The sequence below is a fragment of the Phallusia mammillata genome, chromosome 2 (genome assembly GCF_965637545.1).
Source record: "Phallusia mammillata chromosome 2, kaPhaMamm4.hap1.1, whole genome shotgun sequence".
NCBI classification, from domain to species: Eukaryota; Metazoa; Chordata; class Ascidiacea; order Phlebobranchia; family Ascidiidae; genus Phallusia; species Phallusia mammillata.
The window spans coordinates 13368705-13391802 of NC_137253.1; the positions used below are offsets into that span (position 1 = coordinate 13368705).

Sequence of the window (23098 nt, forward strand, 5' to 3'; positions counted from 1 at the left end):
TGTAATGTGAAAGTTGGTTGGTAAGAGACAACATACTTTAATAAAGTTGTTGCACGCAATTGACCTTTCGCTATCTCGATATGATATGTTGTATAAAGCATAAGAATAAGAATACATATCCCGAATTTAAGATCTTTTTCTGCAGTATCAAGCAGAAAACATGTGTATTTCACGTTGATTTACGCAAGAATTTTGTTTCCAAAGCCCCCAACACAGCATATCACAGGTTTTGCAGTTTATAAAACGTCGAAGCAGTAATAAAATTTTGGTAAAAATACCTTTATTTATAAAATCCTGTATACACGATAACTGGTAACTAATAACACAACAACAACTTTTTACATACTAGTTGTTAGGTGACCTCTGGCTGGCCTTTAGTCGTGCTTTGCACTCGTGTGTTTGTTTAACACAGGGGAGAGGGCACTTTCACGGCTGCCAGAACCAGTGAGGTACAAGGCTCATCAAGTCAACCATCAGCCATTACTGTACGCTCAACGCGACAGCAGCAGCCCGACCCTACAGTTGTTCAGCAGGTTCGTTGTATGACTTTTTAGGACTACTTTTGTCAGACTGCTTTGCTTGGCGACTGAATCTGGCGCTTTGCTTCTACTTTGCATGTAAGCGTAAGCAATGACCGCCCTTGGCCTGGCAAAGCTACTGGATGGCTAAAATCGATGATTTTTTGGACGGTTTTAATGGACAAATTGTGCAAAGTGTATTTGCGTAATTGGCATTTTTTGGTGATTTTATGATTTCATTTGTGGCTTAGGCAAAAGGACATATTGTACTTTCCAACTATGTTTGTGAATATATATTTTTAAACTAAAAACCCTGTGATTGTTTTATTTTTGTTATGTTATCAGCAAAATCGCAAATATCACTGATTATAAACTAGTTTTTAATGAATAATGTTACCTTTTCAAACCACATTCTTATCAAATCAATAAATCATATTCCAACAGTTAATGGAAATGGGTTTTGGCCGCGCCAGTGTCCTAGAGGCTTTGCGCTTTTCAAATGGGTTAGAGGGCGCCACTGAGTGGTTACTTACGCATTCCTCTGAGGAGGATCAACTTATCCGTGCGATTACCATGTCACTGGAGGGCGCTGAGCAGGCCGATGACGATCAACCATCTGAGCCACAACCTTCTACTGAGGTAAGGGTCTTCACATTGTTTGTGGCAAAAAATAACGAAGCTCTTTTAAGTTAAATATAGCTTCAGATTTAATACAGATTTGTGTTTGAAAAAACTGTGTAAGAATAGAAAGAAAAGAGGATAGTTAAGGAACTTTTTTGACAGCTTGACAAAGTTGAATTCAGACCTTATAAAAACGCACAGCTGTGGTTTGACAAAATGTTAATTATGGTACATAAATGGAAGTCTCCTATAGGATATACCTTAAATCACTGTGGTGCGAAGATGGAGCTGGCTTGTGAGGCTTAGGAAATTTTTCTGGCTGTGGCAATTAATGAAGTGTTGTTAGAATGATAGATTTTTGTGGGTGGTTAACAGTTGTCAAATGGGCGGTATTGCTTTTTAATTTGCCAAGTGTATGATCAGTTTCAGGGTAAAAGACTTTTTGTTTTGCAATCAGTATTGAATGAACTTAGGTAATTAAGTTAAAAAAATAATACTGCCCACTTGACATGATGTGTGCAAGTATCTGGATATATTGGAGATATGGTTTCGGTGGCCTAAGTTCAACTAAAGGACAATGGTGCTGTATTTGGTTTTATGTAATAGGGAGCATTTGCACCTTTCGGTATGGTGAACGTTGTTTAATATCTTAGTCAGGAGGCCGTGGCGAAAATAAAAGTTTTCTTTTGCAAAAGCCGTTTGAATACTATGAGCTCCCCAGATGTAACTTATACCCCGAACCAATTAGTTACTGGTGTCTGTACAGCTTTCGGACGTTTCACATCGCTTATTGTGAAGACCACCTGCATAGAAAGTCGAAACGCTGGAATTTTAAATAGAATTTTGACGGAAGAGCTTCGACGTATGATTATTAGGCCTGGTAGTAGCACGTCGATAATTATTTAGCAGTCTGGTGCACGAACAAGCCACTGTGTGTACAAGTTTGGCTTGGTTTAACCTATTGGTTTGTAAGTACATTGACCTTGTGGTGCTGTGCTATTGCGGTTTTGTTAATTGTCTTAGCAGAGACCACCTGTACAGCACTCTCAAATGTAGACACTAATTTATTGGACGGTGATTGATGCAATAAATTGTTAAGTATCAGCTTGAAAACGGTTAGGTATTATGGTTTGTTTTCTTAAAATTGTTTTGGTTTTTGGTTTACCATTGGTTAAACCAGCAAGACCTCCTCGTGACCAATATAAACGAATTCCTGGTATTTGTATGTTTCTGTATCTGTGTTTTTGAACACTGAAGTCCCGCCTTATAACAACGCCTCCTAATTAAACAAACTGTTTTACTGTCTACCACCACGAGGATTAGTCTATCTCTAGAATTGACCAAAGTCCGGAAAACAGCATTTTCTCCATTCCCACGTGCGCAGGTTGGGTTTTCTTTAGTCTGCAGACTGAATAGCAAAGAAGGTTTTATTATCTTACAACAGCACGTGCGTGTATATTTTAGTGACTTAGCATCCGGGGTGAGGTTGGTCTGATGATATTGTGTTAATTCTGTGACATGGCATAATTCGTTGTTGTTGCCTTTATTAGGATCGAGAACGGCAATAATGACATTCTATTGTTTGTCGTCTTGCCTTTTGCGGCTGGCCGCTGGACTTGCTTGCGTTAAAGAGTAAAGAATTACTACAAGCATTAAGCATACTGTTTCCAATAAGTTAACTTATTTAGCTTTTGCTCGCTATGAACGTTTTTGAACTGGGAACTCGACATGTTTTGAAACCAACAAGCGAACGTGCAAATTCACCAAAAGAAGCGTTTTGGGGTGTTTCTGCTGAACTGGTATACGAAACGTACAGAAACCTTAGCTCTACAGAAACTTAGCCTTAACAAAGTGTCTTTAATAAAGACCACATGTTGGGGCGACTACATGTTTTACATCATTGCTTTAGACATTTAAAATGTACAGATCCACAATACATTCTAAAGTTTTTCGTATACCTCCACAGGCTGCTGCTGCCGCTGCCGAGGCAAGTGAAGAGGCCACTGGTAGTGTCAACCCTGAACCCACTTCAGCAGAACCACAAGAGCAAGTTGAAGCGTCACATGAACCTCAAGTGTCAGATGAAGTAAGTAAGATGGGTTGTACTCCAAGACACTGGCTCCTAATGTTGTCTATGCTTGATGCAATTGGGGCTTGAGTATATTTATCTATAATCACTTAAAACCATTGGTTTTTAATCTTTTACTGATCGTGTACCATCTGACGACTAATTCTGTCTACCATCCTAACATCTTTCTGAAACCAGCAAGGTTAGCAATTCTTAGAGAATGTCCAAATAACGAGTTTTGTCTCAAACCAAGGCTGATCAGTTGGATCATTGAGTTGTAATTCTTTTTCATTATCTGACTTATATTGAGTATAACAGAAAGACACAAACGTACCACTAATGGCACCACATGTTGAGAACCACTGCTCGAAACGTTTTTTTAGATTCCAAACCATGGTAGAACATTTGCCTGAAAATTAATTGCATTAATTTTAAATTTACTTTGAACAAGTTTTTGTTTTGTTTGGGACTGCCGACACATCAAAATGGCGTATCCTTGGCTAATATGCTGGGCGTAAAACAGCAGCAACATACAAACATCATGTCACGTGATCGGAGGAACCGCGTTATGTAACCTTTAACGATACCGCCTTTTTGCCTCCTTACCTCTTGCCCTCTTATCATGTTATGTAAGTGTTCAAAACAGTCAAATGCGCCACTGCTGCTTTGCAAAAGGTCTTTACAAACCACGAGCTGATGCTGAATGTTAGGTGGAAGTTAGGTTGACCTAATTTGGCATTTATGCTGTGTATGTTTTTTTGTGTTTTAATTCTAATAATTTGACCTTTAATTGGCAATAACTTGGTTTTACCGGGGGAAAGGGTTTTTGGTTTAGACAGTGGTTTTCAACCTTATATGGATCGCGTACCACCTGACGACATTTTCTATCGTTGCCTACCACATAAAAATCCTGCTGTAAAGGATAGAACAAGATATCGATTTTTTGACTAGGACTGCATATTTCTAAAATCAGCCAGAAAAGCAATTCCAAAACAATGTCTAAGACACAAGTTTTGCCCTAAACCCGGCCTATTCAGTTGCATTTCATGATATGACTCGAATTAGCCACAATAGAAAGCTAATCGCGTACCACATTAAAAGCTTCGGTATACCACTACGCGTATCACAGATTGACACAGAACCACTGGTTTGGGAGGAAGACATATTTTCCTTTTACTTCGCTTTGAACCTAATAAATTGAGATAAGTCGTATTGTATTTCCACTTGGGTTGCAGCATTTTTTTACATCGTCCAAAGCCACACAACCCTGTTCCGTTTGAATCGATTCCAATTCTTAACTTTCCCGCTCCCGGTCATGGTGCAGTGCGCATGCCCTCACAAATCTCCCATTTTACGTCACAGTCGTCGCATTGTTCTCGCAACATAAACATTACGGCACGTCTGGCTGTTCAGCGGGCCCGCCCCTCGCCAAACTCACCCATTGTGAAGTCACAATTGAGTCAAGAGCGCTCTTTCTGGTTTTGGCCTTAAACGGAAGGTCGGCGGTTGTATGATATAAATATACCCGCGATGTTTTATGAGATTAGGACCGAAATTGCTTTTTTCGACCGCTTGAAATGCTTTTGTGATCATGACTGGGTCAGACTGCGAAAGAGGACGACAGGACGTACAATATCCTTTCGGATGCTGCTGTGTGCTGTATGAGTTCCCAAAGAAAAGTTGCCCTTTTTCTCGTGATCAAATTCTATTTCGTTCGGTTTTGTTCACCCAACATCCACGAACGTTTTCTCTTACACTAATCAAACACGAAAAATCATAAAATTATGTACACATGGTTTAATAAAGAAATCAAACTTAGCAGTTTGTAGTAGTTAAAAATAAAGGGAGTGAGCTGGGGGTATTTATGTTAACTGTGCGAAGAAGGGCAAACGTATATCCTGTTACAATCTTGGACCATATAGTTTATTATAATATGTTTTTAACTTTTCTTCATTGCAGACTATTTTGATTGACCTTGCCTTACATTTTTACATGGCCCATACTGCAAACCTTACTACGAAATTCAATTGACAAATTCATGCTGATATGTGCACTAAATAATGTATGTGTCACATATCGGTGCTTTTTTAGTCGGCGTGTCACTGTTTTCTTTAGAAAACATTTGACAAATGTGTAAGTGTTAAACTGCAGTTGAGTGGTGCAGTTGGCCACGCCACAATAAAACACATTGTCCACATATAAATAATGTATAATCGACCTAAAAAATTTTTTTAAACACTAATTGTTTTGGAAAAAAGTAAGGGGAGGTTCTAATTTATTTCATAGCTGGTTTTCGCGTAAATTCGCTTTTTGTAATTTGATCTGATTTTTTTGCAGGAAAAGAAAAAACAGGACGAGGAAGAACAGAGAAAAAAGAATGACGAACTGGAATTGAAAATGCTAAGTCAGGTAATACGAAATCCGTTTATAAGGGCTAACAAGTCGATATCAGAAAGTACAATAATATCGATTGGTGCCTGTTTCAGTTGTGGACATTTTTGTAAGGTCTTAAAATTCGTTGATTTTTCACATTGAACCGAAAATGTCAAAATCTAGTCTAACAAGGTTCTGACTTGAGTTTGATTTAAAATACAAGTTGGAAGTTAAAAATACTATTAGAAAGACCACAAATGTTATTGAGAATTTTTGTGCTATTTTCAAGACACTTTATTGATGTTTTTTTTACTGTTTTTAATTATTAGTGCAAATGAATGTGGCTGTAAATATATTGCTATGTGCAGTGGTCGATTAACGGTGGTGCTCACTGGTCAGGGCCCCCCCAATCTCTGTAAGTTTTAATGAGTTTTTCTTATTAAAAACCGTTTTATATGTATAATATATGTAAATACGACCCTATTTTACGTTTCAGCCAGGGCCGCCATGTAAACCTTAATTCGCTCTGGCTGTGTGAAACGACGTATTAAATCTCTGTGGCATTTGGTAAAGCAGCAAACACCTATTGTTTCACGATGAAAAAAACGGCCAAAGTAGACGGAAATAGCGACATGCTTTATTGTTCAAACATTTCGGCAAATGCTCATGCCATCATAAGTGATATAAAGGGCCACATCAGTTACACCCGTTTATATCCACTTGTTTCACGTAAAAGATTGACAAAAAAGGTGCGAAACCAGCGTCTCGTAAAACGATTGATAAAAATGTGGGTTTGTTTGGTATAAGATGATAAAAATAAACAAGGATTATTTAAGAAAGCCCTGAAACCATGTTTAGAGACTTGAAATACACATAGGAGTCATGTCCGTTCAGAGGACAAGGCCATGTTTAAATGTGCATGCATTATTGATAACCATCTTTCTTTTACCTGCAATTTTTTGACCCGGCAAAATCAATTTGTAACGTGTGTTTATCAGCATGTACCTGACCTTGAATGTAGTTACATGCTCCCATGCTGGTTTTCTATACGACTGCGTTTGTTGTATTTGCATATGTCTTGGTGCACGTTAAGTGGGTGACGGCCATGCTTGGGTCTTTTTTACAGACCCTGGTTGTTTATATTTTTGATTGAGGCAACAAGAATTTTATTATTAAAAATGTCTCGTTGTAAAAAGTCTGTAAGTTTTTGTTGTATTGCAACAAACGAAATAAGATTTTTTTTGCTATAAATTCTGATTTGTTTGTACTATTAAAAACCAGCAAGCATGTGATGACATGTACATCATTTTCCACATAAAAAGTTTAACTCAGACGAAAACGTAAAAATGCAATAGGTTTCCGAAAATTAGTTTGTCCAATTGCAAGACCTATTTTACAAAAAAATAGGCGCCAGCGTGTCAGGCAATCTTATTGTAATTACCCAATTGTTAGTTCAACCCATGTCTGCCATTCTAACCGCTTTATACTAAAAATGTCACGATTTGGGTACTTACTCTTCAAATGCCAGACGATCAAGTATGACTTAACTTTCATTTTTTTGTTAATGTGGGGATTGACCTTATCTTTGCAACGGCTTATAATTTCCCAAACAAAAATTTAAGCTGTTAAATTGGGCTGAACTGTATGTTTAAAGTAAACCTCCTTCGTGACAATTGTTTCCTAGATTAATGGGAAAACAATGGGTTTTAAAACCAACTTAGTGTGTTGAAACTTAGGATAGAGCACCTAATGTCGGGTTAAAATTGGGACAATGGAATTAGTTGTTGAATGGTTGCCTCAATTTCTGAGTTCGAATATATGCTTAAAATCGAGTACAGTATAGAAAAAAAAATAAGTAAAATATTGTAAAAATATATTCATGAATACATACTTTTAGTGTAAACACACCTAAACCTAATAGTAACCGATTGAAACGATTTGTCTTTTGCATGGCATGTTTGGACAAGTATAGGTACTTAAGTAAGAACCGGTGGCTTTCGGGCATAACAGTGCCATATATAGATGTGTTAACAACAGTGCATGAAAACTCCAACATTTCCCATGTAGATAAACAGTTGCTGCCAAGAATAATGTAACAAGTATTGCTCCGACAACAGTTGTATTATAAACAACCGACGTTTAGACGTCAATGTAGACTCTTAACGAAATTGCAAATTTAAGCAGTTGTTTTTAATTGCAAGTTTTCAAACCACCATTCATCAGATTACAAAATTCGCAGCCTTATTTTGCCAAACCTAACCCACCTGACCTTTAAGACCAAAATCCAATTTTCACAGTTAAACGTGTACATCGAATTTCGAACATCGCTTCAGGCAATATTCAGTTGACCACACTCCTGTGGCTTCCAATACACTTCACAATAACACGTGTACAAGTGCGTTCAACCTGCTGTGTCTCGGTTAAACCCTGAAATTACCTTTTGCATATGCTATTGGCGCATTTCAATTTACTTGTATTTTAATAGAATGAATTAGTTTATGGTTGAAAATACACTTTCGTAAGTATAACATAACACAAAAACATAAAAAATCGCAAGTTTGCGATTGCGTTTAAGGTTTTCACACTAATGTGTAATCACATGAGAGGCTTATAACCAGGGTTGCCATCGACTTGAAACCAAAAATAAGGACAACCGAAAAAATCAAATTTTCATACGAAACAAAGCAAGCGTTTGTGAACAAATCTTTGCATTTATACGAGCCATGACATATCATATGCAATATTTTGCCCAGAAACAATCTGTTCCAGCAACCCCTTGTTCGTAGAAAATATTTCGTGCATCTCACAACAGCTCAGGGCTTGGTTTACTTTTACTTTAGCAGGGATTTGACTCATAATTGTTGAAAATAAGACAAAAGAAGGACTCAAGTCAAACATAAGGACATTTCTTAGAAATAGGGACAATGAACTTTTCTAAGACATAGCCCTTCAAAATAAGGACAAATCTTAGAAATAAGGACGGTATGGCAACCCTGCTTATAACGTTTGTTAAATTTTAATTTTCTTTTCGGTTTCAAAAGTTTAGTTTAGCCAAACTTTTAAAATGATGAGAAATTTGAATTTAAATTCAATGAAAATTCATAATTGCGTTTTGTGGTCAGGAAAACGCCAAACATTGGCGTTCGAGTTGTTTACTTATCAATGCTATTTTACAAGAAAAAGTAAGGCTTTATGTGTTAAAACACGGTTTTTGGTGGGAAAATGCAGTCCGGTGCAATTTCTTGGTCAAGCGACTTAAAATTGTGCTGTTTTTTTAAATTGGACATAAACGTTTATGTCTTCCTTAAATTGGTTTTTACCAAATCCGTTGCCTTTAACGAAAAATTGCAGGGTTATTTTTCACAACCCTGCGCATCAAGTCAACCTAAACGCGTACCAGCAGCTCAGCAAATGCATGCAAGCATCTAGCCTTGGACCGCACCAGCTGCTGGATCAGCATTTGAAAGCGGCGTGGAAAAACAAAATGGCGGACAAAACCGCATTGCATGGTCCCAGTCTCCAGTGACGTGACCAAAGATTCTAGGCCTCCTCTAAGACGTTGCGCAATATTATTTTCTCGCACGAAAGTTCTGCTTGACCCTAAAATGGTGGCATGACGTATTGGAGTGCTCTGATTGGTTTACGGGAAGCTTGGCGCGAATATTTTCTTTTGTAAAAGAAAACTGCGCGCCTTTTTTCTTCAAACTTAGACCGGCGGCTTAGCAACTGTTTTTAATGTTACGATATAACTCGAAATAAGCAAAAGTTTACTTTTTTACCGCAGGTGCCGATTGACAAATAAAACTAATAAAAAATATCTTTTTGTTAATTTGAACATGATTTTTCATGTAGTCAAACTGGTCCTTTTCAATGTCCAATTTAAGTCGACTTTTTGAAAAAATCTCATTGAAACCAGTAGTTATGAAGTTGACTTGAAATGCACTTGGTATCCTGTAGCCAATTAGTTTTTTTTTGCTTGCGAGTCCCTGATTGTTAATAAATTACTTGTCAACGTTCTAGCATAGGAAATTGACCTATCATTCAATTTACTGGCCATTTTACTTGTTGAAAATCAAATTGTTATTTAGCCTAGATTTTTCCGTGTAAAGATGTTTTCCAAATGCTTGAAAAAATCTCTGCATTATTTGTCTGAATAGTGGTGTAGTATACTCAAGAACAGTGTTTTGGGGACCGAAACGGTCCCCCAAATTTCTCCAGCGGTTTCCCAAAATTTGCCAGTAGCCTAATAAATAATTCGTTTAAGCAAATATGGCTATTTTTTGGTATTTAAATGAAACACTTGCGGTCTCTTAAAACTACTTAGCGGTCACCCAAACCAAACCTTAAAAAAACCTGCTCAAGACTCAAGTAAAATAAAGAAAAACAAAATCGCAAAGCAGCTTGCCTAAAATAAGTACAGCATATTTAAATACAGTATATTCCGCATTGAAATCCCGTTACATAACTGTCCATGTCAAGTATACAATGTGCCAACATAAAACAAAGGAACTCATCCCCTGCATAAGATCAATTTGTATCTATTGCATTATTAGCCGAAAGACGTCAGATGTTTTTAATCAGATGTCAGTATTAGGAAATTGTTGCAATGGTTTCTTTTGTTGGCATCTCTTACTGCCGAGCTTCATTATTAAATGCATTGTCACCAACTGACATTTGTTGGCATTTGTCTGCTGATTCCGCTGGTGGTGGTATTAGTTCGCGGTAACTGGCTGTTGTTTAATTTGTGGTATATACGACAGGTTATCTACAAGCGTTGAAAGGTATGTTTTTATATTAGCTAATTCATTAATATGAATATAACTTTTGCCAGGTTAAAAAATAAGTAAAAAGTTTTTTTCGGCCATTGTTGCTTTGGACACCGGTTCAACCTGCCTTGCTTTCCGAAAAGTATGCTAAACTATTTGAATTTTGTATTTGAAAAGAAATCGTGTATTTCTGCACAGGGTTTTATAAATATGGGTGTGATTTTGGCCCAAGAAGTGACAGTTGTTTACAAAATAACTGACATTTAACCGATGGAATTACAGAGTGCAATTTAAGCGTGAAAAACAAATTGACACGTTTTTTTAGCAAAAGCGATCCAGTTTAATTGCTTGCCGTCTTATACTAGCGCACTGTGACATTTAAAACTAGACCACGCTTTTTGTTTACGATTGAATATTTTTATGGGTATAACTGCATTCAAGGTGTAGCTAATACCTTCTTTCTTGCAATAAATCATATTAATTTGGTATTTTGGTTGTCATTTTTGTACACAGTTATAAGTAAAAAAACCAAAAATCGCAAGTTGTTGCCTTTTGAAATCTGTGCTTACTTTAAAAAACCTCAACTATTTGCTTACAACAATGTGGCATAGAATTTAGAAGTGTTATGGTGCGTAATATCACGAAAATTGGCTGAAAGGCGTTTTCATTAGGACTTGCATGGACCACACACATGCTACCAAACACACAGGGCAACGGCACGTCCAATTGGAAATGTACATGCACTTACATTTGTCGTTTATCGGATGTTATTGTCGCCGGCTTTCTGAAATGTCAGCGTCAATTCCTTTCCCGCCTTTTTCCGCAACCACGTGACCCGCTGCCGCCTCCTGTAAAACCGCAGTTGTTGAAATTTGATTTTGCGCAAAGCAAGGTCTGCGCTCTATGGCTTGCAACTGGTCTTAAACTAAATATGAATTTGTATATTGTCTTTTCCTTACTGAATGTTACTAGCAATGTTTAATTATGGGTCCCCTTCCCTGAAGGGGACACATACTGATTTTACTCGAATTGTTTGTTTTTTTTCTTTTTTTTCTGTTTTTTTCTTCCCAAAGTTTGTCCGACTCGTTTTTCCATCAAATGTTTGATGGATTTGGCTAAAATTTACACAGATGGTAGATATAGTTATGTAGATGTGCATCCCACTTTGTTTTTGTTGATAACCCCAGTAGGGATGTGCCAAAACTGCAAATGTTCTGTTTGGTCGAGCACCGAGCATCTCACGTTAATGCTCGATGCTCGGCCGAGCACGCTCGGTGCATTATGACGTCACAAAAATCCCCTTTCTACGTTTTAGCACTAGAAGAAGGTATCTTACGTCACCAGCCGTGTATTAGGCTGTACACAGGCCTCAGAAGTCCACGTTTTCACCCTTCTAATACATTTGAAAAAATATTTCTTTTTGTTCATAGACACCTCTTCGAACACTAGTTACGTATGCTAGCAGGGCATGAATATGCAAATTTAATGCTCGGGTCGGTTTGTGCAACTGCTCGGCCGAGCACCGAGCATCAAAAAAGGCGATGCTCGGTACCGAGTACTCGGGTTCTGGCTCGGCTCGGCGCATCCCTAAACCCCAGTATTTACCCCGCTAGCCCCCTAAATTGGGTACTTTTTCCCCGAAGTTTGTCCGACTCGTTTTTCCATCAAACGTTTGATGGATTTGGCTAAAATTTACACAGATGGTAGATATATTCATGTAGATGTGCATCCCACTTTGTTTTTGTTGATAACCCCAGTATTTACCCCGCTAGCCCCCTAAAATGGGTGAGTTTTTAAACAGTGTCAGAATTGGCTGAAATTTGGATTTCTTGTATAGTATGCCATTTATAGGTATCGATTGTTGTGTTCAACCCTGTAGTCCTAACATTTACCCCACAAGCCCCCAAAGTGTAAAACGTATTTGTATGTTACTGGGCACCACAAACGAAAGATTTCTTTGGCGCAATAGTGTTACAAGGGCAACCAGTTGTGTGTTGCTCGTTCGTGGGTTGCTTGGTAATCGTTTTTGCGCCGTGACAGTTAGGGGCTTGTTAACAGCCCTATGACGTCAGAAACATTAACGGTTGTTGCTCAAAACACCTCTAGTGGTCGAAATTTTAAACATTGGCGGATTGGGCTGAAATTTTGCAGTACTATTGATTGAGTCATTGTGGTTTTTATATATTTTTTAATTTGTGTGTCGAACCCAATTAGTTACCCTACTAGCCCCCTAAAGTGGGTCAGTTTTTTAAAACGTTAAATAGGACATACTTCAAACAATATCTGGGGAGAATCTAATTTTGTAGTTTGTATTCTGCATAGCATTATTACTTAAGCCCAGTGCCGATCACTGTGTTTTACCTTACAACACCCGACTTTCGCATGGTTATCTCTTTAATTGCATTATTTTCAACTTTGCATGTGTGGGGACCCATGAGTTTTTGCCTGCAGAAACGACTAAAGTTATAAAAGACGGTGACTAATATGGGACCCAATACAAACTATGCATAGGAAATATATTTATGTTTTAAAATAGGTTATAGTCTATATACAAGGGCAATATGTGCTAAGCCACCCTTCTAGTTTATATATGCAATTTTACATCACCGGTATATTTGCCCAAAGATTTGACAAAAATCGTGGTAAGGCGATATAAAACGCGCGGGCGGTTGTTTTGAAGGCTGAATTTGCGCAACCCATGAAATATTTTGGCTGTGGTATTTTCCACATTCATCATTAAATGGATTGTACTGTGGAAAGTTCAATCCACTCGCAACAACTTTGCTGTACCTCAAACAGTTGTTTGAAACTGCAGGGCATTAATTCGTCAATGTATTGTATCAAGTCACTTTGTATTGGTACCAACTCGTAACTATAAAAAATATTGCTACAAAAATGGGATAGAAATGCCTGGTATGTGTTCATCTGTAATGCGACTTGTTTACACGAAAAAACACAAAATCAAAAGAATTCGTTGAATATTTCAGAATTCGTTGCGTAGAAATAAAAAATACCGACTTTTCTGGCAATATTTCTTCCTTGGTTTATAAGATAAAAAAACTTGACTACTGGGTAATTATCACTAAGCAAAGTGCCTTTACGGTATTTTTCCTGACACCCTACAGTTTATAATAATGCACTACAATAGTCAGGTCGACTTAGACTTAAATTTTCGTAATCCACTAAAAGTCGTAAAATTTTATGTATCCCAGGACGATGAAGAGCCAATGTCATCCAGCGATATCGACGCTTTTGCTGAAAGCATTTTTGACGGTAGCATGCATCTCGTCAATCAACTTCCCGATACAGTGTACAGGTGGGTTTCACTGTCTGTCGCGCTTGACGAATCAAGTGTAGCGGAAAAGAGATGGGTGTTGCCTTGAACTTGTGGATTGTGAACGATTTTTTTCGTATTTTTTCAAAAACAGTTTTTGTGTCCAGGTTTTACAAAAAAGTTTTTTTACATGTCAAAAAATGTTTATGTAAAGCTCCATGTGTCTAATAGATAAAAAATACACACTTCTTAATTGCGAAAAGTCAAAAAGTATCTATGCTTTAACGCTCCATGTTTAGCCAGAAAAGACGATGCTGTAACCTTGCACAGATTAGGTTTTACCATCCTTAGCCACTATTACTTTACTCTAGTTCTTTATGGATTTGACAAATTTTCCCGGCTTAAGGGAAATGTTATTTCCTTGGGTTTTAGTGCCACTTTTAATTCGGCTTCCATGCTGAAAACCTTGTATATGATTCACGTTTCGACTGGTTAAAGACAACTACTGCGATTCAGTTTAAACCAGTGGTTCTCAAACTTTTTTATTGTCGGGGCAAATGGTATTTTTTTAAGTGTGTAGAGAGCCGCAAAAAAACCGAAACCTTGAGAAAATCACTAAAGATTATTACTTTGAAAGCTAAAATAGCAATGTTTGGTGGTTTTCTGAGGCCTGGTGCGAGCCGCAAAATAAGTACTTGGGAGCCGCATGCGGCCCCGAAAACCAAGTTTGAGAACCACTGGTTTAAACTTTCCCAATGTGACAAAGAAGTCAACCGCGTTAGGCTTTTCTGGTTACCGACTTTCAATGAGAATTTCGAGTTTTTAATCTTATCTATCACGGTCTATAAAATGTTTTTACAAGAAACTGTTTTCTTTTGTTTAACCTTCAGCAGAATTCAACGCTAAAATAGAAAAAAATCTGCCATTAAACCCTAACACCTGTTAAATCTAATTCCCACTAAGAGTCTCTGCGAGAGAAGCTGGGGTGCTTTTTGTAAAATTTGGACCTTGTTAGTTTTCGTTTAACGCCACAAAGGATCATCCCATGAGCGCTCGGTGGATTTACTTATAATCTACTTTATAAACATCGACAGGGTGTGTGACGTGATTGTGGTTTTGATGAAGCGAGCAGGGAAGGATTGGGCGGATGGAGTTTTCGTGAAACTTGTTCTGCAGGTAAGAATCTTATGAGTCACCACAGCATCGTTTGTGTTAGCGCTAATACCCATAATACGCTTCGACTTAACTGCAGTCGAAATAACGGTTTGACCGCATTTTGTTGGGCATTTGTTGTTTTGTCTATGTTTTATGCCTTTTGTAGATTGTTTTGTGCCTTAAAATTGAGATTTTTTTCAAAAACATTATTTAATTGTTACGTGGCAGCAACCATTTATTCAATTTCATTCATGCTTTATAGCAGGGCTTCCCAAACTTTTTTGATCGCGACCCCTCTTAATCTCTTTAAATTTCCCGCGACCCTGCACGGATAACATGATAAACAATGCAAAAAATACATTTGTTGTTTTTATTGAAACGACTAATTCGAGCGAAAACGAAAAACAACCAAACGGTACTCAGAGTCTACTACTTTACACGTCCAAACACCGATACCTTGTACGTGCTTTAGCCTTTAGTTTCTGTCACATTGTTTTGCAAATAGGCACCTTGCACCAAGTTTAGGCCGTTGCAGTGCTTTGCAAACGGACATTAAACACTGCTTAGAAATCGTAAATTTATTACCTATTTTTATTAGAGAACGTTATTGCGCCACACAATAAACGTTAGTCTACAACTCTATATGTCATCTTTATGTTGCATTAAAATGCCTGTGTATTTCAAACCAATTGCAAGTGTTGCGTTTCAACCGACGTTTGTTCGATCAATGGCGTCACTACAACCGCGTTTGCTGTTAGCTGAAAACGTTTTAAAACTGACGTAACTTGAACAAAAATGACATTGTGACGTTATACAAAGGTCAAGGCCGGGGGTGTGCGGCATCCCCGTACTTTACGTCAGTGTATGGAGTACTTTCTTCAAAATTGGTACAGCTCCTTGCGACCCCTCAAGTTTGTTAAGCGACCCCTTCCGGGGTCGCGACCCCCAGTTTGGGAAGCCCTGCTTTATGGTACTGCACTATATGTTAGAATATGTATACAAATGCAAGTTAATCACACATGTATTTAATAAAATAAATTTTTGCTTATTTCCATTACTCACTGAAGTTGACGTTGCAATGTTTATCATTGCAATAAATGACAACGACATTTATGGTGAGGATGCGATTACTGGGTAACATTATACACACGCCACAACTAAGTGCGATTTAGGAATGTAAACCATTGGACTTGTTTTAGAACGTTATAACTTAACGCAAATGTTTGGAGAGGTATTTAAAAGCTAACATTATTGTTTCACTGCACAGATTAAGGAGAAGTGTGAAAAACTTGGTGCGAAATACACAAATGGTGACCCCGATGTATGGGTGAACGATGAGGAAACCACTGGAGGTCTCGCGACGCAAGCTCTGCTCTTTGCTCTTCTTTTCGAGGTAAAAAAACTCTTCTTTTGGCAACAATGACACACTGCTGTAAGCAAAGATCGCGGCCCAACAAAATCGGAAACAAAGTATTTCTTGTTTTCAACTGATAGGCGTTATGTTAAATAAAAAGTGTCATGCACCATTTTTACGCTTAAAAGTGGAATTGGCATGTAATTGAGTAGTTAAAGTTTGGACAGTGGTTTTTGCATCTAAAACGGCAAAGAATGTTGCTCAGTTGCTCTGTCTTGGTTTGCTCATTTAAGTGTTTTGCCAAAAGTATTTTAAACACAAACAGCAGATAAGCAACCAAACAAATGTTCTGTCGTTTGTTTCCCTTTGGCGCGTTTGGTCACCAAAACCACAATGGACCAATGTCAAAAAGCAGCCTTTACTCTTACCAGGAAATGAAAGAAGCTTGTGCGCTGATAGTCGGTGAGACTGCCCTCATTGCGACCTTTGTCAATCTTCTTGAAGTCTGCAGCAAATGGATGATGAAAAACAAGGAACAGCTTGGGGGAGTTGCCGCGCCAAAGTAAGTCACTTATCTCTCAGTTGCTGATGTGTAATGATTGTCTACTTCCTTATGGGTCGTTCCAGTCAAGTTTCAATTGCGAGTTTGCTAATTTTGGGCCATTACAGCATGCTGTCGGGTTTTAGGATGTAATCTGTCTCATCATGTGAGGTAATGAGGCCTTGCAGCTTGTTTCATATGTCTTATAACTCTGACGCATTTTGTTGTTTTCAGTTGGCCGTTCGAAATTTACTTAAGCGCACTGGTATTTTAGCTTAGTCTTTGTAGAGATCCTTGTCATGGTCAACTTTTAAAAATTTGCCCCCCCCCCCCATAATTCATCATGTGTATTCGCCAAACCGTTGTATTAAAAGCTTTTTTACACTTGCAAATTTAGCCAATAATAAGCAATTGACGGTCGACGTAATTTGAAATATATTGAATTTGCACTCTATTTTGACCCAATTTGTTTGTATTACTTGCCTTGGTCAACAGCCATTATGCTTGCTCACCAATATACAATGTTAATGGTTATGTTTCACAATTGTTTAAGATTCCACAATTCTGACCCTTGTTTCCCAAATTTATAGCTTGTACCGACAAAACTGACACAAATATAAAATCAATTAATAATTGTTGCAAAAGTATTGAAAACATTTCTGGGACAAAGCATTTCACTGAGGACATTTATGACCAAGTACTCCGAACCTTTTTTGACCCAGTGCTTAATCGAGAATTGAAAGTGATGCTTGTACACAATCAACATTCTTCTTAACGTTGTTTAAGTGTTCCAAGGACGACCATGTGTGCAAGTTTTCAAATTTCGAAAACAAACATTTCAAACTTGAAGACCGTTACGTCATACGTGCGTGATGCAATAGAATTCCGAGCCAGTTTTGTCAAATTCCAAACTCTAACTCTATGATTCCCAATGCCTGTCCAAACCGACGATTTAAGTCATTCACTCTCTAAGCCATTTCATCACCTATATTCTTAACCAGGTGGGTTTCCCCTATCGAGCTACTGATAGACTTGTACGAGCGAACTTGTGTGCTGCTGTGGCGTCGCAAGGGGATACGGGACAAGTATCAGGGGCACAAGCGTGAGTGGAAATGGTTCGACGACCGATCGGGCAGATGGTGCAGTTACAGCGCCTCTAACCACAAAAGCATCGACGTGGCGTACAAGGCTGGTCTGCCCAGCGTCAGGTACGTGTCTGTTTTGTATTTGATTACTGTTACGATCTTTGGGGCGTCAAGTTTTTAGCTGTGCTATTGATAACTTATTGAATTACTTCTATGAAGCGCTAGCAAAAGACCATAGTGCATCTTTGCCTGCCTAGAAAATTCTTTGAGTCTGAGTGGAGAATCGTATGCCTTGCTTATTAATAGTTTATCAGGCATATATATCTCCCCTTCAAAACGCATTATAGGTATTTGTTGTTCACAATTTAAAACACTGTTTTTGGTGTATTCGGAAACTGGCATCGCCAGTGTTTAACTTACAGCAGCATACAAAGACATTTTTTTATAACAGTAATGCAACTTGTGAACGGTTTTGTCATGTTATTTGCAATGCTGTGGTAGTCCAAAACTGCAAGAAAACCCTAAATAGAAGACCATTTTTGGTATTGAATTACAAAATTTGCACAAATTTTTAATTACAGCATGTTTTGACCAAACACAAACGACTATCATGTCAAACATGGGTTGTGAGTTATGGCGCGTCGGCCGTATACCAATGAAGTACGCCTCGACACCAGAACCATTAATCATACTCCGGTAGCACTTGCACATTCTATTACCGGCGCTCTTCAAAGTCACGTGATTCGGCGTTGACCGTCCCCTTATGGCGTGCATTTGAATCAGACCATGGGCGTTAATCTAAGTTACATTTCCTCATTGTTTAGGTTTAAAAACCGATATAAGATATAACAGTAATAAACACAGTTTCCGTGTGTAACCAGTTTTGACGTTGTCAGCTCATTAATTTTGTTTCGTTTATGAGTGCAGCTTCGACGTAAAACGTCGGAAATTAGTTGATGAATTTAAACTAGCATGTAAATGCATCGTTGTACATTTTCTGTAAAAGCCGACGTTCCGTGTTTCAACGAAAGCTTACTGTTTAAAATAAAAAAAAAAATTTTTTTCAACAGACGTCAAATTTTGTCTGTAATTGATGAGTTTTCTGCCCAGTGCTATTTTAAAAGGAACTACTCGCCACAAAAACGACGATCATGTTTAGCGACGCACTTAAATTACTCCAAAGTATCAGTTTACTTCGAAGTAATTTATATCCACACGTTTCTTGTCTCGTTTGCAAACAGTTTATACCTCATTTTTGAACCAAGTTAAAAGGCAGAGGTTTTAGCGGTTGTAAAAGATAGTTTGTACTCACGCATTGGTTTTGGTTTTTACAACAGGTGAAACATGTTTTTTGGACCACCTACCTAGCAGTAATATCATTAACAAATAGCTTTTCTCCTTGCACGGCTTGTAGATAGGGATATTTGCCTTAGAAGTGTTTAGTGACTTTTTGCCTTATATGGCTTTGATTATTCCAACCAATAAAACATGATATTTGTAATGTGCCCTTCGTATATTTATGGCTTGTAATAAAGGTCTACCATTGTTCAGATTCACAGAGTTTACAAAAAGTGCCCCAAGTGCTGATAAAACAACCATTTTACCGACGGATATTAATTTATTGCAGATTTACCGCTGGTCGTCGCAAATACACGATTAACTTCCATCAGTTGATCCAATTTAACGAGGAATCTGGCAACCGACGACCGATCATGGCTACTTACGCCAAAGACACGTCAAAAGCTGAATCGGAAACAACCACTCAACCTGTTCTAGGTATGATTTCCCAGTAAAAGGAGATGCTCATATTTCAGGCTTTAGTTTTTGATTGGTTCATTGGAAGTTTAGTTTAGACTTTTAGTTGAGGTAGACTTAAAATGGTTTGCCTATATGAAACGCCAAACGTTTCATACCACTGGGTCGATGAATGTACTAAGCGAATATTTCAAACTAAATATACTAAACCTGAGGTGCACAACTCGAGCAACTTCGCGGGGCAACATTTCTTACATATTGTAGTCCCGTACTACACCACCTTCCCAGATAATTGTTGTATCGTGCAAAAACCATTAATATTTGTTATTTGTTCCGAAACAACCATCACAAAATGAGAAATAAATCTAATTCCACAAAACCTTTTTCACAAAACAATTGGTATTTGCGTCAAAACAATTATCACACAGTGAGAAATAGATCATACGAGCGATATGAAGGCGCTAAAACCATGAACGCTTGACAATTTTTACTGAAAAAACTGACTATTTTACGAGTGCCATATAGAAACCAATGGAAGGTCAAATTGGGTCTATGGGTTCCGTGTTATGCACCCCTGTACTAACCAGACATAAGATTTCTTTGTGCTGTGTATATTTTCCAATAGGAATAACTGAGATTTTTAACTCAGACTTGAGGTTATGCTGTATAGTGATCTGTCTTTAACACGCTGTCCATCAACGTTTATCATAACTTAAACCAAATTCGAACTTTAGCAGACGATTCAATGGAAACTGACGGTGAAACGGGGAAGGCCGGTGCCGAAACCACGTCAGCTACACAAGCTACGGAATCACCAGCAGTGAACTACTCCAACCTCTGGCGACTCGGTGCTGAGGAAGCGGATCGTTTGGTTCATGCTGCCACCAGTTTTGTGTGTCTACCAGTAGATGCCGACACTCTCCACTCTTCCATGAGATTGCTACTCCGGTAGGAGGCTTTTTTCCGTCGTTTTAAAAATGTTATCGTATGAAGTATGTCCTGAGGAATGTGTTCCCAAAAGTAGACAGTATTGGGATTTTTTATATTACGGTAAACTTTGGTTAATCTGGACCCGTTTGGACCAAAATTAGATTAGTTCAAGCCTTACCACAATACAAATAATTTGTTCCTCGAGTTTTGTCCAAATGAGACGAAGGTTCGGATTAACCAAGTCGTTAAATTATTTGGATGATAAAGGTGTTTTAGGTTTATGAAAAACATTAAATGATTAGAATCTTATTGGTATGATACTGATGCTGCTGTTAAGGCGGAAATATATCTATATCTCTCAATCTTAAGGACGAATAACCGAATATTTTTCACAAATCTTAAATCACGAACATAAGGTTCATTAAATTCTTCATGCAAGAGCTGGGTCATTATATTTTTAGTTGAGATACAAAGTATTGTTAGTGTGTTTCAAATTTAAAAGTCTTACCATACAGTACTATATAATAGTTAGTCCTTTTGTGTAAATGGTTTTTATTTCGATTAACACATAAAGACTAGCCAGACTTTTTCTCAACAACACTGTGTCATCCAGCATATACACGCATACAAACGTTCTGTTATCCTTGCTGGGGGTATCCCTTATATTTCTTGCTATGGTTACAAAAGCCACAGGAAGATGCGCTGTGACTCAAATCACTGTGGTATTATTGACTCTGTGAACCGGTTACTCATTTTGGGTTTTATTCTACTTAGTTGTGTTTAGCAAAAACGCTTTTTGTGTTGAGAGTTACTCGTATTTCGTCTAATCTCTTGCTGATCCGGTTGCTGTTTAAACAACTCCTCAAATGTCGTGCTCCATGATCTGAAATACATGCGAATAGGATTCAAAGGGGGCGTTCAGTTGTCCAAGGCTGGACTACTTTTTCCTACCATGAATACATCTCCAATGGTCCCAAGAGGTGTCAAAAAACTGAAAATTTCTAATTATTTTGCGTACAAAGACTTGTTCTTTTTAGGCTCAAGCAAATAAGGTTTGTGGTGTTGTATTATTAAGATACTTATTTCCGCTTTCATGAAGCTACATCTTGTGCATTATACTAAGCTGTGTTGACAGGTAATATAATTTAAACGTTTCGCTTTTTAGCGAAACGCATTATATATTTTTATATATTTTAACGCATTATATATTTGTAGGCTTTCTTTTATAAAAGCGTCTGTTACGGCTATTTCATTTTTTCCGATCGAACACACCTTTACTATTCAAAGGGAAAATGTAGAATCAGAAAAGGTATCCTCATGTGATGTAAATGTCGACTCATGTCTTATGGCCTAGTTTTTTTTTTGGAATGGTACAAATTAGGTTTGCAGCAGAGTGTTACTAAGGCAGTTTAGGCAATTCAGCATATTACTGATGCATGGTAGACGTAGCGACATCTTGTGGCTGTACTTGAGGGCGTCAAGCTCAAATGTAATGAAGCAAAAGCAAAAGCCATAGCCGTGTGTCTGGCGGTTTTTAAGATAAGATACCAACAAGCGCAAACGACGCGCCAGTCTCTTTAATGAACGCGTGTGCGCTGGCTTGTCTCTATATCTTGTGCTGTATCACTTTGACTATTTGCCGTCAAGTTCGATGGGGTTTCTCTTGTGTAGGCATAATGTATAGGGCTTGTATGCCAGATCTGTCACAGTGCGATGCAGAATTAAGTATTGAGCGACCTATTATGCTTAAAGACGCTTGCTAGAAGTCAAAATAGGCACCAAAGCGATTTAACAAACGAGCTTTAATGGTCAACCATAGAGGTTTTCTTTTTAATCGTCAAATAGAAAGAAACTAATCGTAAGTATATGTTTGCTAAGTAAGGCAACGCTTGAGCACGTAAAGCATGTTACGTAACGTATTTTAGAATAGTGGAAGTCCCTAAGGAGGTCGACGTTGAAGTCCATTGGTATTCCAGTGTAATCCATACAGTGATAGGTTTGGGCAGACACAACATGTCGGGAGAAAGTGGGCCGTTGCCCTATAAGGCGTTGGCATAAGGCAGTCGCATCAACAGAGAACCACAGTCCGCCCGGCAACATTCACTTTTTCGTGATGGTTTCGTTCAGACGTGGATTTGAAGGTAAGGCATATTTGCTGCTAAAGAGTGGAGATTTTTTGCGTTTTGTTTGTTATTTGGTACTAGAATGTTTGTGTTTTGTCCGAAAACGTTGTACTTGTTTAAAGAAGTATAATTTTGTTGCTGTGTAGACACAAAATAGGATAATAAAAATGTTTCACTTTGTTTTGGTGTGTAATGTCGAAATTAAGTTTAAACCGGGAGCTAATGGCCAATTTTCGGAAGTGCTGTAGTTGCACATTTCCGAGGCAAACGTGCGAAACAACCAAAAAAGCTTAATTTGTGCGCCCGCTGGAGTGTAGCTATGTAAGGCAGGTTTTATGCCTTGCAGACGCCGGGTGCGCCACTTTACGCCCGGCTTGATGTGCCGCGCCGGTACTTCCGCCATTTTGTTTTTTTAACCCGCGTCCGCCATTTTTGTAGGTCGAAAATTTTCATCGCAGCTCAAAACTTGAGTAGTTTTATGCTAAATGGTTCGATAATGGATTTAATATGAGGGATTATATACTGTCTGTCATAA

The 23098-nt window shown here is 38.1% G+C and overlaps 1 protein-coding gene across 4 annotated transcripts in view; it reads left to right on the forward strand.

Moving 5' to 3' along the window:
• LOC145213794 (E3 ubiquitin-protein ligase HUWE1-like) overlaps positions 1–23098 on the forward strand; it is a 94597-nt gene that overhangs the window by 29372 nt on the left and 42127 nt on the right. For 3 of the 4 annotated variants that reach the window (XM_080082192.1, XM_080082193.1, XM_080082196.1), the window contains exons 33-43: positions 413–533; positions 963–1157; positions 3106–3225; positions 5545–5616; positions 13559–13662; positions 14715–14796; positions 16043–16168; positions 16561–16691; positions 17672–17878; positions 19383–19531; positions 20245–20458. In XM_080082192.1, the coding sequence (XP_079938318.1) occupies positions 413–533; positions 963–1157; positions 3106–3225; positions 5545–5616; positions 13559–13662; positions 14715–14796; positions 16043–16168; positions 16561–16691; positions 17672–17878; positions 19383–19531; positions 20245–20458 (1521 nt within the window). The remainder of the gene's footprint in view (positions 1–412; positions 534–962; positions 1158–3105; positions 3226–5544; positions 5617–13558; positions 13663–14714; positions 14797–16042; positions 16169–16560; positions 16692–17671; positions 17879–19382; positions 19532–20244; positions 20459–23098) is intronic. The other variant, XM_080082195.1, reaches the window with a different exon arrangement.